At 44.4% G+C, this 17,757-nt stretch overlaps 3 protein-coding genes across 4 annotated transcripts; 1 reads left to right on the top strand and 2 right to left on the bottom strand.

Annotated features, from left to right (window-relative positions):
- Positions 1 to 3,541: 3,541 nt before the first annotated feature.
- On the bottom strand, positions 3,542 to 9,669 carry LOC130518253 (H-2 class I histocompatibility antigen, alpha chain-like). 2 transcript variants are annotated; one of them, XR_008947970.1, is made up of 9 exons: positions 9,543 to 9,669; positions 6,401 to 6,673; positions 5,683 to 5,967; positions 5,293 to 5,577; positions 5,040 to 5,153; positions 4,737 to 4,805; positions 4,384 to 4,413; positions 3,923 to 4,119; positions 3,542 to 3,880 (listed from the first exon to the last, which is right to left on the bottom strand). XR_008947970.1 is itself a non-coding variant. In XM_057020717.1 (8 exons), exons 1-8 carry the CDS (start codon positions 9,607 to 9,609, stop codon positions 4,031 to 4,033), a joined length of 1,212 nt encoding a protein of 403 aa, XP_056876697.1. In that variant the 5' UTR covers positions 9,610 to 9,669; the 3' UTR covers positions 3,542 to 4,030. The 2 variants fall into 2 exon arrangements, 1 of the variants encoding a protein (XP_056876697.1); XM_057020717.1 differs by having other exon boundaries at positions 3,542 to 4,119.
- A 1,526-nt stretch (positions 9,670 to 11,195) lies between these two features.
- Positions 11,196 to 13,448, top strand: ssr2 (signal sequence receptor, beta). Its single transcript, XM_057020722.1, has 6 exons — positions 11,196 to 11,314; positions 11,702 to 11,862; positions 12,163 to 12,261; positions 12,679 to 12,787; positions 12,852 to 12,929; positions 13,022 to 13,448. Exons 2-6 carry the CDS (start codon positions 11,702 to 11,704, stop codon positions 13,130 to 13,132), a joined length of 558 nt encoding a protein of 185 aa, XP_056876702.1. The 5' UTR covers positions 11,196 to 11,314; the 3' UTR covers positions 13,133 to 13,448.
- A 1,227-nt stretch (positions 13,449 to 14,675) lies between these two features.
- agr2 (anterior gradient 2) lies at positions 14,676 to 16,476 on the bottom strand. The gene is made up of 8 exons (XM_057020723.1): positions 16,333 to 16,476; positions 16,000 to 16,114; positions 15,848 to 15,911; positions 15,701 to 15,753; positions 15,548 to 15,624; positions 15,302 to 15,365; positions 14,968 to 15,051; positions 14,676 to 14,885 (listed from the first exon to the last, which is right to left on the bottom strand). The coding sequence occupies exons 2-8, from the start codon at positions 16,103 to 16,105 to the stop codon at positions 14,836 to 14,838; spliced, it is 498 nt and encodes a 165-aa protein (XP_056876703.1). The 5' UTR covers positions 16,106 to 16,114; positions 16,333 to 16,476; the 3' UTR covers positions 14,676 to 14,835.
- Positions 16,477 to 17,757: the final 1,281 nt, after the last annotated feature.

Raw genomic sequence — 17,757 nt, 5'->3', positions numbered from 1 at the left:
CCCCTTTGTCTGCTGGGTCACATGGTGATGAGTCACTGGGTCTCCTGGAATGGTGTGAATGTTTGTTTTGCTGTTGGAAGGAGTGGAGGACTGCATTGTATGTGGGTGATAGGAAGTGCCTCAGGCCACCACCTCTGTTCAAGGATGGTTTCTCCAATTTAACATGGATAGCTTCCTTAACCCCCCTTTCAAACCAGCGGTCTTCTCTGGCCAGTATCCTTACTTGGCTGTCCTCGAAGGAGTGCCCACTCTCCTTTAAGTGTAAGTGGACTGCTGAATCCTGACCCGAAGAGGTGGCACGTCTGTGTTGTGCCATTCTTCTGTGGAGAGGTTGTTTGGTTTCCCCAATGTACAGTTCCTTGCATTCCTCCTGGCACTGTACAGCATAGACAACATTACTTTGTTTGGGTCTTGGTGTCTTGTCCTTTGGGTGTACTAACCTCTGTCTGAGAGTGTTGCTGGGTTTGAAATGAACCGGTATGTCGTGTTTCTGGAGGATCCTCCTAAACTTCTCCGAGACTCCAGACAGGTAGGGGATGGAAACGCTGCGACGTTTGTTTCTCTCCTCCTCTCCTTTGCTGAGGTCTCGCTTTCTTGAGGTCCTGGTGAAGGCCCAGTCTGGGTAGCCACATGTTTTGAGAGCTGTCTTAATGTGGTCCTGTTCCTTCTTTCTGCCTTGGGATGTGGTGGGTATTTCTCTACACCTACACATACTGACCAGTACCTCCAGTTTGACTCTCACCATCCACTGGAACACAAGTTGGGAGTGATCAGAACCCTCCAACACCGGGCCAGAGAAATACCCACCACATCCCAAGGCAGAAAGAAGGAACAGGACCACATTAAGACAGCTCTCAAAACATGTGGCTACCCAGACTGGGCCTTCACCAGGACCTCAAGAAAGCGAGACCTCAGCAAAGGAGAGGAGGAGAGAAACAAACGTCGCAGCGTTTCCATCCCCTACCTGTCTGGAGTCTCGGTGAAGTTTAGGAGGATCCTCCAGAAACACGACATACCGGTTCATTTCAAACCCAGCAACACTCTCAGACAGAGGTTAGTACACCCAAAGGACAAGACACCAAGACCCAAACAAAGTAATGTTGTCTATGCTGTACAGTGCCAGGAGGAATGCAAGGAACTGTACATTGGGGAAACCAAACAACCTCTCCACAGAAGAATGGCACAACACAGACGTGCCACCTCTTCGGGTCAGGATTCAGCAGTCCACTTACACTTAAAGGAGAGTGGGCACTCCTTCGAGGACAGCCAAGTAAGGATACTGGCCAGAGAAGACCGCTGGTTTGAAAGGGGGGTTAAGGAAGCTATCCATGTTAAATTGGAGAAACCATCCTTGAACAGAGGTGGTGGCCTGAGGCACTTCCTATCACCCACATACAATGCAGTCCTCCACTCCTTCCAACAGCAAAACAAACATTCACACCATTCCAGGAGACCCAGTGACTCATCACCATGTGACCCAGCAGACAAAGGGGAGACACCTCAACAGAAACTAGGTGAACGACCCGACCAACGACCCTGCTAACGACTCTCAGGTGACCACCCGGATCATTAGCATGCAAATGGTCCACAGGGGCTATATATTTTCAAGCTCTCTCCCAAGCGATTTCAGAACTGAAGAAGCCTTCTGGATAGAAGGCGAAACGTCTTCAAGAGAAGAAACCCAGTCCAGTTGACAGAGAAAACTACCTTGGATAGGATCAAAGTTGCATCAAAAATTACAAATAGTGTTGGTATTGTTAAGAAATCTGAGTTCTCATTACAATAGACCTGTTACCCTCAAAAGAGAGAAATATTCTTTAAAACCAGAAAGAAATGCTGATTTTTAAACAGAAATGTGTTTCATCAGTGCAAATTTTGGACTTTAAATTTCTAAGCGAGTCATTTTGTTAAAGGTTTTAGCTGGTTGTGGATTTAAGATTTTAGGAGTTTCTAAGTTAATTTTAGAAAGAGCTTTGTTTGTGCTTGACAGTCACAATGTGCTTACAACCACTCACTCGTGCATGGACCAAACTTGCAAACACAAAACCTCTTTTTCATTTAACCCTGGAACCTTCAGAGCCAGTAATGTCTCCCACACTGTCTGGATATTAAAGGCCGGATACTTCAAGTCATTATATATTATCCCAGTTATTTTATTTAAATCAGCTCTACAACGGCCCCCATCAAGACTGCCGAAGCAGGTCAGGCCTTGTTTTTACTGCCACAGAGATTAAACCGTTTCTTCCAGAATTTCCATGACTCAAATCCTTCTCTGCATGAACTGAACAGAGTTTTGTAAAACAAACCTGTCAAAGCCTGATAAAAGGTTCTCCTTGTGTGCACCCTTTGACACTTACTTATTTAAAATACAGCACGCATGGCAGGACTGAAGGGTAAAAAATGTCAACATTTGGAGGGCAGGGCAAGCGTAATGGGGTTATTTGGTTGTCAAATCCTATGTTCATGGGTCAATACTTTTATTTTAACATACATTTTATTTTGAAGGTGCGTGAGTTGCATTGTGGGTAATTGGCGGAAACTGACTGCAGCAGCAAGAAGCGCTGTAGAACTCACCTGGGAAGGAAGGAAAAGCAAGATTAAGTGTTTTGGTTGGTGTGTGGAAAAGAAAGCTGAAAAGATGAAGATGACAGAAAGAAAGAAAGTGAAAAGGAAAATAGAAGGAATAAAGTGCAACTATAACTATAATTATGACCAGCACATCCAGATCTATCAATCAGTTAAATTATTAAACAATGATAAATGCGGGCATAGATTCTAAAATAAGTGGTAATGTAACCAAGCTGTGATCAGCCTGTGACCAATTTTCTAGTGGTGGTTGTTAGGAAGCGTTTGACCAATGCTGAAAAATGTAAAAGTATCTAAAACAAAACATGACTGAATCTGATAACAGAGTGAAAAAGGAAACAGAATTTTTATAATCCTAAAAAAATAAAAATAAAGGCACATTTCAACAACTCTGAATTCATATTAAACTGAATGATAATACCAAGTGTCCGGTCAAAACAACATGCTTTTATCACATCTTCTCTGCTAGGGAATTACCCCCATTTATGAGGTCGGTTACAATAACGCAAATGAATAATCCATGTAAAACAAATTCCAAACCAGTTGAACATTTTTGGAGTTATGATTTGAATAAACACGTGATTCATCAGCTCAGTGACTTCAGGCACAGGAGTCAGTGCAAAGCTAAAGAGCTGAATGAAATAAAGTGTTTAGAACTGTGTTTTAATCGAGCATAATAAACACAATCAAAGTTCAAAGTGTAGCTCTCGACTGTGCCACGTCCTTCAGGAAGTAGTCTTGCTACAATTTGAACTTTGATCGTGTTTATTGTGCCTGAAGTTACTGAGCTTCATATTCATCCAGGCCTGGATATATTGTTGTACTGGCATATTTGTTACTGGCCTCACCTTGTTGCTGTTTGAATTCATCGTGTCCTCTTCAGGCTGGGAGTGCAGCTGAGCCCAGGGTTCTGAAATCAGAGCCTCTTAAGCTCACATGCAAAGCTTCAACAAGGTTTCTGTAGGGTAATCCTTTATTGATGAAACTCACAATGATCATTTGAATCTTAAATCAAGTGTAACATGGCAATAATACCTTTTACCCTAATGTTCTACAGCACACACATCTAACATGATTCATTATCAAAGCATATTAAAAATGTATCAAAATGAATAAAGATTAGCATAAAACAACATTTCTCCGAGCAGTTGTAGCGCGACGTGCTCAGCAAGTAATTTGCTCTCTGGATATAGAAGCGCTGTTTCTTATTTTCTTCTCAGAATTTAAAAAGAGAGGAGGAAAAAACAAAAAGCATGAAATCGAAAATGTCGCTGGTGAGATAAGGAAATCTTGATGATTGTCCACTGCTGGACGATGCTCTGCTCCACTCGTGAAACCACAGATGTGATCTAGAAACGTGCTAAAATAAAGGCTGTAACTGCATATTCTCTATATACACAAGCTTAAAATGCCCATCGACCCTCTCTTCGTGTCCTCCTGCTTCTTATGGCGCTTCACAGTCCACTTCACGGGAGTTTGGGTCGCAGAGCTTCACCTCACACTCTTTTTCCTCATTGGACTTAGATGTTTGTGCTACAGGAAGAAAAAACAACACAATTTGATTTAACTTCATTCAACTAACCTCTGTTCCAGAAGAAAGGGGGATGGGGGGGGGGGGGGGTTCCAATTTATCCAATTTAAAATGTCTCTTTTTGAAAATATAATGTCCATCGAGGACCTCTCGGGTACACAGGACATGTGGCTGATGTGACAATGTTCTCCAGAACTGGGTTCTAACGTGTGGTTCTAGTGCCTCATTTGTAGCTCAGCTTTCACTCAGACAGCAGAGATACTCACAGGAGAGCCCAGAGTCCTGCGATCCGGAATCTGCAGAGAAAAAGAACCTCTATTCAGCTGCTGCACTGGGCCCAGTCTCATTTTAATGGTCCTGATCTGATCCAATTCACAACCTCCTAAATGTGATAAACCTTATTTGATTTTCCAATATAACAGCAAAGCAACAAGCTCAAATAACTTTTATGTCAAATGAAACTGATCGATGCTTCTGTGTTACATCAAAAAAGGATTCACGATTCAAAATTGACGATCTCGCGACTAGATTTTACACCAGTATCCAAATCTGACTTATTTCCCATCGTGTTATAATCAGGAAGCACGTTCTCTCTTCAGTGTCATCGAAACAAACTGACCCTTGTCCTTGTCCTTCAGGAGCCCCTTGTCAGAACCAGAGATTGACACGGCAGGTTGCTTGGGTTTACCTACACACACACACACACACACACCACACACACACACACACACACACACACACACACACACACACACACGCACACACACACACACACACACAATTATTAATCACAGTCGGACAAGTTGTTTCTGTTGATGCTTTTTGGTTAAACTAAGAAGAATCAGAAACGTTTTTAATACAAGCTTCACATTTGTTCTTCATGCAGGTGTTCAAACATCTGCTGGCAAACTGCTGCACTTACCGATGCAGAACTTCTTAATGACCAGGATGAGAAGGCCTCCGATGAGGATCACAGCTGGGAGGGAAATTCCGACTGCTAGCAGGATTTTTGTGGTGTCGTCTGGAGCTTTCTTATCTACAACACAGCAACACTTTTTAGGCCTCTTCCTCAACATAAAAATGGGACATTCACTTCCCACACTCATCTTTTTAGACTGCTCTTAATACGCAGTAATGAAATGTGTGTACATTAAAAAGAAGACAAAGATTCTTACCCCAAAACTTCACAACACGCAGACTGGAAGGAGGATGACTTAGTTCGCAGTAATAATCGGAATTATCACTCCTTGGAATCTCCACATAGTCTGTTTTCTGAAACGTGCCGTCTCCATTTGGCAGAATATCCGTGCTGTGCAAGCCGTCCACTCTGGTTAGAACCCGACCACCGACTTTGATCTGGAGGAGGGTGTTTGTTGGGGTAAAACCCGTAGCCATGCATTTCAGCACCATGTTTGTCGGATCTTTGGCACCCGTTGTAAACACATATAAGTCGGGTTTAGCTGGAAAACAAGAACCAACATTGTCAGAGAAGCCCTCAGTACCAGCAGAGTCACTTAGTTTCTATTAGGTTGATATTTCCTGAGCAAATAGTCTGCAATACATACCAGGGATTTCATTCTTGTTCTGATAGTCCAAAAATCTTGTCAACCAGGTTACACATTCCTTCTGCAAATAGGCCATGGTGTACTCCCTCAGGACCTGGACCTTGTCCCATCTGGTCTTGGTTTCACGCGCCGCATCATCGCGGGCATCCCAAATCTCCTGGTTTTCATTGAAGGCCAGAAAGTTTGCACCATCGTAGCTATACTTGTCGATGCCATGGAGAAAGGTCGTTTGATCGTGATCGATGTCAACGTCACAGCCGTGCATCCACTGGAGGATGTGGATGTCTGAAACGCAGGGGAGTGGAATAAATCACAAGCTGCATTCCACTTTTTCATTTCAGGGTTTTTATTAAGTCATGGGCGGTGGCAGACAGAACTTTGGAGGGGAGGTGCCATGCAGGACGCATTCGGAGCACCGCCGCGGTACCCTTGAGCAAGGTAGCAAAGCCCCAAACGCTCACATAGGCCCTGCAATGAGCTGGTGACTGTACCCTGCCTGTGCCCGTATGCAGCTGGGATTTAATGCACAGTGAAACATTGAAAGAATACAAGCCACTTATGTTGCTGATAGAGAATAATCTAAAGTCTGTGCTAATTTTCTGCATACAATTAATCATATAGCAATCGTTTCCTGTGGCTTGGCCATGTCAAAAACTATCCTGATCAAATCTCCTATTCTTGAATCCCATTAAAAGCCTGGACTTTTAATGGTCCTCACCTGAGTCATTCTGCCTGTACCGAGTCTTGAGAATGTTGATGTTGACCTTGAACCACTGCTGCTTGCTCTTGCGTGACTCTGTCCCTTTTTCCCAGTAGCTCTTGTCAAGTTCCTTTTCCATCCACTTCTGCCTGGGAACCTTTTTCTGAGCGTCACTGTCAAAGTAGTCGATCACGTTGCCGTCCAGTACACCCATGGCTGTGAACTCATGTATACCCTGACGACTGATAGGTTGGGAGGTCGCCGTATAGATGTAATGAAGGGAATGTTTCTCTGAGAATCAAACACAAACAATACATGAAAGCTGAAGCATATTATAGAAAACAAAACTCGACTTAAGCGCTTGCAGACAATTTTGAGAGCAACAAATGTCATTATAAAACACACACACATACATACATATATACAAACACATACACACATTAATACATACAAATACCAGTGGTGGGCCGTCAGGGCCTGCAAGGCCTTCTCTGCTGGCCTAAAAATATCTGAATCACAGACTGATGTTAATTATATTTTCAAAATATAATTAACATCAGTCAAATAATATTTTGCCCATTAATATGTATTAAATAATTCCATATGTATTAAATAATTCCAAATGGTCTGTCCGCTTCCTTTCATTGCCAGCCCCCTGGTTGCGCTGCTTCCAGAAGTGTATTTTCATATTCAAGCATTTAACCAATCACATTTCAGCCACTATCTGTTGCCAGGGTCAGAGAAATCTGCCTGGAGGCCTTCACAATCAGTTCTGCAGGCCCTGTAGCATAGAAAAAATGTCGATCCAACTGTTGCTTCAACCAATCAGATTTTGAGTTGGCGACCCCAAGGCCTTCTAGCAGGTACGTCAGCATATTCACGCGCTTTGATTGGATAGTCAGAGAGTGCACGAGCCAGAGCTAGCAAACTGCATCTGTAGCGAGCTGCACAAGCAAAGATATTGTTGTATTGATTTAATAGCGGTTTTGTCAACCCACGATGGCTGAAGTAGGAGAAGAAATGGATTTGGTCGCAGATTTACTGTCAAAGCCATTTTCAAGACTGACTTTTCAAGAAAAGCTGGACATCGTTAAGCAAGGTCGGGCAACTCCGAAGCTAGCAAGCCTGTCGCAACCGGGAAAAGGATTTGTCCGCCACTTTCAGTCCGCTAACTACAAGCGGTACTCCGGGCTCACAGGCTCCGAGGAACGCTGCAAATTGTCTTGCTGGGAGTGCTTGTTATTTGCCACTGATCGACGTGGTGTTTGGAGCCACACTGGGTTTGTAAATTTGGCTTGCCTAACCAAGGCAGCAACGAGGCATCAAAGCACTGCCGGACACTTACAAGCGACGGTGCTTTCCAAAACTTTCGGGGAAACCAGAGTGGATCTGCAGCTGAGCGAGCAAGTGCGCAGGGAAACGGAGCTTCACAACGAAAAGGTGAAGAAAAATAGGGAAATCTTAAAAAGACTGATAGACTGTGTCATTTTTTGGGCAAGCAGGAACTTTCATTTCGGGGCACGATGAAAGCGCTGGATCCAAAAACAGAGGAAACTATGTGGAGCTTCTTTCTCTCATTGCTGAGAGCAACACGGATTTACATTACCACCTGTCCACTAATAAAGTGTTTAGTGGGACGTCGGGCAAAATACAAAACGACCTGATCACTTCTATTGCTGAAGTGATGGGGGAAGAGATCAGAAGGGAAGTTAATAAAGCACCGTTTGTCTCTGTTATGGTGGATGAGACAACAGACGCGAGTAACGCAGCGCAGCTCGCGCTGGTTCTGCGTTATGTAACGGACACAGGTGTCAAGGAGCGGTTTGTCAGATTTGAAGATGTTACCAGTGGGAAGCGAGCCGATGACATTGCAGGTCTTATCATCCGATTTTTGGTGGAAAATGAATGTCTGGGTAAAGTTGTGGCACAGGGTTTTGACGGCGCAGCGGTCATGTCTTCTGGATTAAATGGGGTGCAGGCTAAAGTTAAGGAGAGACCACCTTTGGCTTTATTCATACACTGCTATGCACATCGGCTCAATTTAGTATTGACTCAGGGGGCGTCAAAGCTTAAAGAATGCAAGATCTTTTTCGCCCACCTCAGTGGCCTTGCTGCATTTTTTTCTAGATCGGCGCACGCAACTACTGGACAAAATCTGCCAGCGGCGTCTCCCTCGTGTGGCACCGACACGGTGGCAGTACACATCCAGAGTGGTCAATACAGTCTTTGAGAAGAGAGATGCTATGAAGGAACTGTTTCATCACATTCTGGAGCATCATGACGAGTATGATGAGGACTCTGTGCGCTGTGCTGATGGATTTAAAGCACGTCTGGATGATTTTGAGTTTTGTTTTTTGCTTAACGCGTTTAATGGCATTTTTGAGTACTCGGATGTGCTCTTTTCAATACTACAGGACAAAAAACTGGATGTACAGTTTTGTCTGGCAAGGGTGAAGGAGTTTTGTGACACCGTTGAGCGAGAGAGGAGCCGATACGAGGAAATCTACACATACACATTTGTATAGTATTTAATTGTATTTAATTACTGTTTTAATTACTGGTTGCACTCTTACACCATAAGCCAGGTTATGTGTGTGATTGAAGACCTCCCTTCGTTCACGTGTCTTCAGTTCCGTGTTTAATAAAATGGCGCTCTTCTGCAGCCGAACTGTAGAATAAGCTGCCAGAAGTCTGCGTCTGAGTTCTTCCGCAACCATGAATCCTAACTCGCCACAATAATATTGAATTTTTTCAGGTCATTTAGGTGATATTTTATGTGTGTCACAGCTGTACCTGCAGTGTAAGTTTTATAGCCATAAAATAGTTATTGAGGGTTGGGTTGATTCAGACGGAGCACTACTGAAGGCCTAGGTGTGAAATGCTCGGCCAGCCACTGACAATGTGGCGTATTTTTTCTATTAACTACGGGCTGTGACTTTTTATTTTACAGAGACAAAAATAAGGCCTTTAAAGAAAGAAAACATATAGATGTCATAAATTTATAAAGCATTCGTGCTAGATTTATTGCATAAACTGGATATTCTAATGTCACGAGACTGGTATATTGTTCGACGAAGCGCGGTCACTTTCGCTTTCACTTTTAGCCGTAACACCATTTCTTCCTTGGCGTGAGAATAAAAACGAGTAAAAGGCGACTTACCTGGGTTGACTGTGGGCCCTAGCCCCAGTATACCAAAAACCAGGATGAAAAACGGAGTTAGTTCCATCGCTGTTTACCTTTCGAAAGTTCTTCTTGGTGTGTCGGAGGCTCCTCCTAATTCCTGTTGTTGGGGTGAATGGGGCGTTCAGGGACTCTGCGTTTATTACAAACTCTTCGAACATTTATACGTACTAAATGTACATACGTATATTTAGACATACATAAGACGTACATTAGAAAAAAGAACCAACCCCTATTAGACACGAGATGTTTTGATTTCTCCATTTCTGTACACATTTTTAGTTATATCTGTATATCTCTCTCTGGACCCATAAACGCAACAGCAACATTTCAGACGACGAAAGCCATAATTGGTGTCTTTAAAGCGACTCAAAGTGCTCTCAAAACACGGAACTTTACCGAAAACAAGGAAGTGGTCTTATTTTATCAAGAAACATGTACTTTGCAAATATGGCAGTGTCGTGAGCATTATACATTTATACAACATTAAACAGATGTACAGTTAGTGTGAAAAAAAAGAATTGGATCGACTGCTCTTATTTTAGTATTTAAAATTTGTCATTGAAATCATACAGGTTATATATGCACTTGACACTGAAGATGCATTTCGTTGCCTTGTACTTGTGACATGTGTAATGACAATAAAGTTGAATTTAATCTAATCTAATCTAAAAGATAGTATATATTGTGTATGTAATTTGTGGAGAGTTTTGTCAGGTGGAGCAGGGAGAACCGTCTGCAGCTCAACGTGACCAAGACGAAGGAGATGGTGTTGGATTTCAGAAAAAGCAAGTCCCCACCCTCCCCAGTCTGCATTAGTGGGAAAGATGTGGAAATAGTCCCATTTTACAGGTTCCTGGGTGTTCAGCTGGACAATAAACTGGAGTGGTCCACAAACACCGATGCTGTCTACAAGAAGGCCATGAGCAGACTCTATTTCCTCAGGAGACTCAGGTCCTTCAGTGTTTGCAGCAGGATGCTCCACATGTTCTACCAGTCTGTCATGGCTAGCACCATCTTCTTTGCTGCAGTGTGCTGGGGTGCAGGCATTAAAGCAAAGGATGCCAACAGACTCAACAAACTCATTAAAAAGGCAGGGTCTGTTGTTGGCTGTAAAATTGATAACTTGGACGAGGTGGTCAGGACAGGATGGTGTTGAAACTGCGGACAATCATGGACAGTCCCTCCCACCCCCTCCATAACACAGTGGACAAACTGAGGAGCAGCTTCAGCAGCAGACTCCTGCAGCCTCGCTGCTCTAAGGACGGTACAGGAAGTCCTTCCTGCCGTCCGCCATCAGACTGTATAACTCATCCAAACCCAGCCAATAACAATAACTGTGTAATGTTCATGTTGTAATTTCATTTCTATTTTATTCTATATTTATGTATATATGCTTATAATGCTTATAATATGTATACTGTATTTTATATTATGTGTATATATACATATATATATATATATATATGCTTATAATATATGCTGTATATATGCTTATAACGTCTGTATTTATTTATTCTGTTTCTATACTTTGTATAGGGTGCTATTACAATTCAATTTCCCCACGGGGATGAATAAAGTTTATCTTAATCTTGATCTTAATCTTAATTGCGACCTCCTTCCAGCAGGGGTCACTGTGCTGGGAGCGCTCTTCCCGGAGGTGGCCCTTGGACACGTCAGAACAGCGAGGGGATCTTTGTGCGCATGCTCCGCTCAGGTTCTTTTTCAAACTCCGGGAGAACCACAGAACGGTACGTATGTGTTCTGTTCAATGTTCTGACTCTTTGAGCTCGCAAACTGAAGAAAGACACATTGCAAAATGATTTGTCTAACACGAGATACGAGAGAGCGACAGTAGTTCGGCGTATTTTGGTGTATTCGGGCCAGGGAGAGTCTTCTTTAGTCCACGTAAGCGATTGAATCAGCGATTAGCCCCCTACAGACAAGACTCTTCTTTCTTTCGTCTTTCTTTTGCAGAAAAGACTCGTCTTTCCTTCGTTTAAATATCAAAATCAAACATCAAAATGACTGTGCGGTGTTCGGCGTCACATCTGTGCGATATGATCAGGTCACTGTAGTGTGAGCCTGGCGTTGATGTTGTTGGGAGCGAACAGATGATGGAGTGAGCTTTCTTGCAGATGAGGAAGGAAGTGCATGTGTTCGTGCTCCTGGCTCTGCTGGGGCTGTCCGTGGCCGAAGAGGGGGCACGTCTACTGGCCTCTAAATCCCTGCTGAACCGGTATGCTGTGGAGGGCCGCGACCTCACCCTCCAGTACAACATCTATAATGTGGGATCCAGGTAAGCTCGTCATGACGTCTTCGAACCCCACCTGGTGCTCGTGATCAGTGAAACTGCTCTTTGATTCGAAGATGCTCTGAGTTATCAAAACCACCATTATCATTTCATATTTATCAAGTCTGATCCTTTGGGTGCAGCTCTAAATATTATGTATTTACAAAGAAACCTCGTGGCAGGTGTGTGTGTCTGCATGATAGAGAGAGTGTGTGTGTTTTTCTACCCTCTGCCTGTTAAGGTGACGGTTGCATCACTGATGTTTTTGGTGAGAAATGCTTCCCTTTCTGTGCTCCGTGTCTCTAGCGCTGCTCTGGAAGTGGAACTGTCGGACGATTCGTTTCCCCCTGAAGATTTTGGGATTGTTTCTGGAATGTTGAACGTCAAATGGGAAAGAATTGCACCGTATCCTCCCACTTTGCCTTTTTGATTTTGTACGGCTCATTGGTTTTTAGTTTGTAGTATCAAAGTTGCGTCATAAATTACAAATAGTGTTGGTATTGTTAAGAAATCTGAGTTCTCATTACAATAGACCTGTTACCCTCAAAAGAGAGAAATATTCTTTAAAACCAGAAAGAAATGCTGATTTTTAAACAGAAATGTGTTTCATCAGTGCAAATTTTGGACTTTAAATTTCTAAGCGAGTCATTTTTTAAAGGTTTTAGCTGGTTGTGGATTTAAGATTTTAGAAATGTATAAGTTAATTTTAGAAAGAGCTTTGTTTGTGCTTGACAGTCACAATGTGCTTACAGCCACTCACTCGTGCATGGACCAAACTTGCAAACACAAAACCTCTTTTTCATTTAACCCTGGAACCTTCAGAGCCAGTAATGTCTCCCACACTGTCGTGTTGCGCCCCCTAAAGGCCGGATACTTCAACTTCACCTCTGCGTCGGTCAGCTACGTGGCCCAGGAGGGAGGAGAAGTTGTGGTAAGTCAGTTAACATAACCATTAATGCACATGAAGACACCTAAACTGTTTGTTACTTCTATAGGTTGGCTTCACTAGTGCACCCGGCCAGGGAGGCATCCTGGCTCAGAGGGAATTTGACCGTCGTTTTTCACCACACTATGTGAGTCGTGCACGCACGTTTCAGCTGCTGAAACACACGTAGTTTTAATGTTTTTAGACTGGAAAAGATGACTTCCCCTCTATGCTTTCTAGCTGGACTGGGCTGCGTTCGGAGTGATGACGTTACCCTCCATCGGTATCCCGCTGCTCCTCTGGTACTCCAGCAAGAGGAAGTATGATTCCCCAAAGACGAAGAAGAACTGAGGCCCTGCTCGGGGTGTGTGGGGTCGGAGCATTCGGTGGACACGCAGGAGCTGGTTAACCCATATTGGGGGAAAAAAAAGAGGAAAACATGTGAAAAATGGGGAAAAGGAGACATTTTGTGCATGGTGACCCGTGTTAATGACATCTCTGTTGGGTGGTGGTCGAGTCTAACTGGTCATCTTTGCTTCATGCTGTCTAAAAGGTTCAGGTTCCATTAACTAAGGCAGATCCCACTGTCAGATTCTATGTAAGCGTGCAGGTATTAATCAGAACTCTGGCAGAAATGTACAATAAAACACGTGGTGGATTTTCTGAAGCCGTTTCTGTCTGGTGGGGTTGATTCCAGCTACACGTTCTTCTGCCTTCGGCGAGACTCTGGTAGCTGCAGGACGGAGCGTTCATTATGACGCATGTTTGTGCTGCTTCAACGGAGGTTCTAGAAGACTTCATCAGGTCCAGGAGTGAAACATGCTGGCAGAAAAGAACCGTCAAGGTCAGTCTAAGAGAAGAATTGGGCCCCTAAAGAAGGAATCCATTGTCTCATCCCTCAGCTGTTGGGAGGCTAGCTGGGCTGCTGTGGCTCAACACCAGCACTCCTCAATGGGCTTGGATCCCCCCACAAGCAACAGTGGCAGGAAAAAATGGTCTTTAACAGGAAGAAACCTTAAAGCAGGACCAGGCTCATGGGGGCAGGGAGACACAGAACTAAAACTCAACGAGGGAAAATACTGATGCCAGAGTAACAAACACGTTCCAGCTGTCAAAATCCCAGAAATGCAGAAGATCCAGCTGAATGTTCCTCTGCAAAGGTGGAGGAATCCCGAGCGACCGTACGGAAACATCCGGGATCCCATGTCAGTCAACGGAAGAGTGGAGAGACGAAGCCTCACAAAGCACCGAGGCTTCCACAAGTCTGGTCTGGTGTGGATGAAACAGATACGATGGTGGGGGCCACAGGCGGGTCCTGGGTTGTAATGCCTTAACCTGCACATTCGTGGTGAGCCCAGTCAGAAGCAGTAGACATTACCGGCCAACTCTAAATCTGCCTCAGGACAGAGATTTCCAGCTGTGCATGGAGCCGGAGTCTATCTGGCTTGAGGCCGGAAGGGAAGGGGGGCGTTAACAAGCTGCTATCTGGAGGCTCGAGGACCAGGGAGCTGGTCGAGAGATGCTAACCAACAATAGATTAGCAAACCATATGGAAACGCAACACAAAATCTTCAATGATTGTAAAATTCATCTGACTTTGTCAGTCATCAGAGTTGATGCTGCTCGTCCTTCATGGTATGCTAGAGGGATTAGCCTGTTAGCCTAGAGGGGTTAGCCTGTCATTGCTAATAACACAAGATGCTTCTCTCCTGCCTCAATGGAAACATCATCTCGTTATCTGAGAAAAGACACTAAATTTGTCATAATTCTTTATTTCATTGCTTTTATATGTACTTAAAAAACATCAAAAACTAGAATAAAAACGTAATTTAGACATCAGCGTGGTGGATGTTCGCGTTTCAGTGACCTGCTGGCAACAAAAAGGGAGACTGTCCACCTTTTTATGAAGATATCCACATTTATTTAGTTCAAAGAGCTTCTGCTTGAGCAGCAGAGACAACAGAAAGCAACATCTCACACATGCTGAACTGTTCCTGAGGCCTTCAGAAATAATACGCTGGAGCTGAGGAGGGGACCTGGGGACGTCCTCATCGTCACAGCTCAGACTTCAGGAGCTTTTTGGCTTTCTTCATGTTGCTCATCACTGGGGGAGAATCAAGAAGCGTTCACTTTTCTACCTGTCGCTCTTGGCCTCGGCTTCGGTGAGCTGCTGAGGGACTACTTACAGAGTCTGATGTCCCCTGTTTCATACGCGTACATCTTGTTGGAGTAGCGGCCGGTGATGTCAGCCCTGACCGTCATCGAGGGGTCTGTGAGGATGAGACGCTTTAAAGTGTCTCTCTTTTTAAAACTTTTACCTCCGTCAAGCACGAGCGTGTAACCAGGTTAATGCAATATTAATAGATTAATGGACGAGTCAATATTTGTGTACACACAGTTTTACACAACATATTTCACATGCGTCTTGATTTTAACATGAAATTTCGAACTCTCAGTTGGCCACAGAACAGGAAATGCACTTAAATGTCCTTGATAAACTTTAATACTCGGAGTTCTTACCAACAAAAATGATTCTGGGGACATACTGTCCATCAGGGGAGAGGTGCTTGTCTGTTGTTTCATACTGTCAGTGGAGAAAGAGAAGGTCACCTTCACCAAACAGTGAAGACCTGAGGAGATGTTTGTGCCGTCCTTTCACGCATCACGTGGCTTTAAGTGAAATTGACTTTGGGATTTTCCAGCTCTCACTAATGAACCAAACCGTGCTAGAATTCACCTAATTGTCTCTGAGTTGGACAAACTCACCACCAGATTTAGGACAATAAATTCTTCATCGATTGATCTTTGAAGCTCAACTTCATCAGCAAAAGTCTTCTTCAGGGCTGCAAGGGAGGGAAAAGAGGGGACTCAACGGCGTGGTCCATGATTTGTGGTGTGTGTTTGTGGGGCGGGTCTCACCCTGGCTGTGTGGACAGTCCTCCAGGTGGAAGATGACCATCAGAGGCTTGTTGCTGAAACACAGGCTCCCTTTTGTTAGTTTCAGCTACAACTTAACCATTGACATCATTTGCATCAGCAAAAGAGCTGCAAGTCTTGATGACATACCGGGACCTGGACCAGTACAGAGCCTCTTCGTAGGTCTGAGCCCAGATCAGCTGATCTCCCCAACCTGGACAGCCACATTCCAGAGGTCAGATTCGTTATCCTTGTCAGACACAGTCATCATTCAGCCATGAGTCTGAGAGAATGGAACAAACCTCTGGACAGAGTCTGAGGGATCCTCTTGCCAGTCTTTGGGATGTATTTGCCATCAGTGCACGCCACCACCAAGACCAGGAAGGCTGACAACGCTGCTCGGATCATTTTCAAGGCCTTCCGGAAGATGACAAACACACATGAAACACCGGTACAGTTGAGATGTTCACACCGAATGAAAGGATGATGGGAGAAGATCTCATCTGCTCGTCTCAAGGATGTGACCACGGTCACCACACCCAGAGGATCCCAGACCCAGGAAACTCATGGTCACCACCACGGTGTGATGAGTGTGTAGAGCATCAAATGAAACACAAAGATAAGCTGCATCCTACCTGTTCTGTCAGTCGGGAGGGAGTCAAAGGTCCACAACGCCAGGATCTGTGGCCTCGCTATCACCTGGTGGGTATTTAAATACCTGCCCCTCTGAGGTCCCGCCCTCTGCCCCTCTGAGGTCCCGCCCTCTTTGGATGTGGAACATGGAGCTGAGGTGGATCACAGCACAGCTGTCTTCATCACTGACTGGTCTTTCTGTGATTGGCTGAAATCCATATCAAAGTCAACAATCTGATTCAGAGTATTTGAAATGCAAGGGTCAGATCCCCGCCCCGGGACACACCTGCACACGCACTGGCTGACTGTACGTGTGTCCACACGTGGGTGCGGAACCAATTTGGGATGACAAAACAAACAGCAGTAAAATGATAACGTAACGTATGTCATCTGTATTAAGGATAAGGATAAAGGATAAAAGACTTTATTGATCCCACATCGGGGAAATTGCACGTTACAGTGGTGTACAATACAGAAAAGTACTAAAAGAAAGAAAAGAAAAAGACTCTTATATCATGTACATTGCTATGTACGTTGTACAGTATATACAGAAATTATGTACAGGAGGAGTGTCGGACAGTGTGAAGAATAATGAAGGTGCAAATAAGACATTCCAGAGGTAGGATGATTCGTTAGTGCAAATATGCCAACCCTGGGTTATTGGTGCTGCATTAGGAGTAGTGCATGTTGAACAATCTGACGGCCGTTGGGATTAATGACCTGCGGTAACGCTCCCTTTTACACCGTGGGTGTAACAGTCTGCTGCTGAAGGAGCTGCTTAAGGCCCCCACAGTCTCGTGTAGGGGTGAGAGGGGGTGTCCATAATTGATGTCAGCTTGGCCAACATCCTCCTCTCACCCACCTCGTCATTGGGGTCCAGAGAGCAGTCCAGGACTGAGCCAGCCCTTCTGACCAGCTTGTTGAGTCTCTTCCTGTCCCTCTCTGAGCTCCCACAGCTCCAGCAGACCACAGCGTAGAAGATCACCAATGCCACCACAGAGTCATAAAAAGTCCGAAGCAGTGTCCTGCACACTCCAAAGGACCTCAGTCTCCTCAGCAGATGGAGACGACTTTGGCCCTTCTTGTACAGGGCGTCTGTGTTATGAGTCCAGTCCAGTTTATTGTTGAGGTGAACACCCAGGTATTTGTACTCCTCTACGATCTCAATGTCCAAACCCTGGATGTTCACGGGTGCAGTGTGAGGAGCCTTCCTACTGAAGTCGATCACCACCTCCTTTGTCTTGCTGGTGTTGATGCGCAGATGGTTCAGTTCACACCAGGCGACAAAGTTGGTGATGACCTCCCTGTCCTCCAGTTCGTTCCCCTCCGACACACGTCCAACGATGGCTGTATGGTCGGAGAACTTATAACAATGATATTATTTTTATGTAATTAAGGACTTCTTCTTAATGTTCTGGAAGTGTTTG

Source organism: Takifugu flavidus, chromosome 21 (assembly GCF_003711565.1).
Source record: "Takifugu flavidus isolate HTHZ2018 chromosome 21, ASM371156v2, whole genome shotgun sequence".
In the NCBI taxonomy this organism is placed as follows: Eukaryota; Metazoa; Chordata; class Actinopteri; order Tetraodontiformes; family Tetraodontidae; genus Takifugu; species Takifugu flavidus.
This window is presented reverse-complemented; position numbering and strand designations above follow the sequence as displayed.

Bases quoted from the DNA above. Each gene is read 5' to 3' on its own strand.
- LOC130518253 (XM_057020717.1), bottom strand. From the start codon at position 9,609: ATGGAACTAACTCCGTTTTTCATCCTGGTTTTTGGTATACTGGGGCTA. The intron at 4,806-5,039 runs GTAAGTGCAGCA...GTGTGTGTGTAG, and splicing joins CATTAAGAAGTTCTGCATCG to GTAAACCCAAGCAACCTGCC. The intron at 4,414-4,736 runs GTCAGTTTGTTT...TTTTCTCTGCAG, and splicing joins CCTGAAGGACAAGGACAAGG to ATTCCGGATCGCAGGACTCT.
- ssr2 (XM_057020722.1), top strand. From the start codon at position 11,702: ATGAGGAAGGAAGTGCATGTGTTCGTGCTCCTGGCTCTGCTGGGGCTG. The intron at 12,788-12,851 runs GTAAGTCAGTTA...TTACTTCTATAG, and splicing joins AGGAGGGAGGAGAAGTTGTG to GTTGGCTTCACTAGTGCACC. The intron at 12,930-13,021 runs GTGAGTCGTGCA...TATGCTTTCTAG, and splicing joins GTCGTTTTTCACCACACTAT to CTGGACTGGGCTGCGTTCGG.
- agr2 (XM_057020723.1), bottom strand. From the start codon at position 16,105: ATGATCCGAGCAGCGTTGTCAGCCTTCCTGGTCTTGGTGGTGGCGTGC. The intron at 15,754-15,847 runs GTATGTCATCAA...CCTGTGTTTCAG, and splicing joins CTGTACTGGTCCAGGTCCCG to CAACAAGCCTCTGATGGTCA. The intron at 15,625-15,700 runs GTGAGACCCGCC...CCTCCCTTGCAG, and splicing joins GGACTGTCCACACAGCCAGG to CCCTGAAGAAGACTTTTGCT.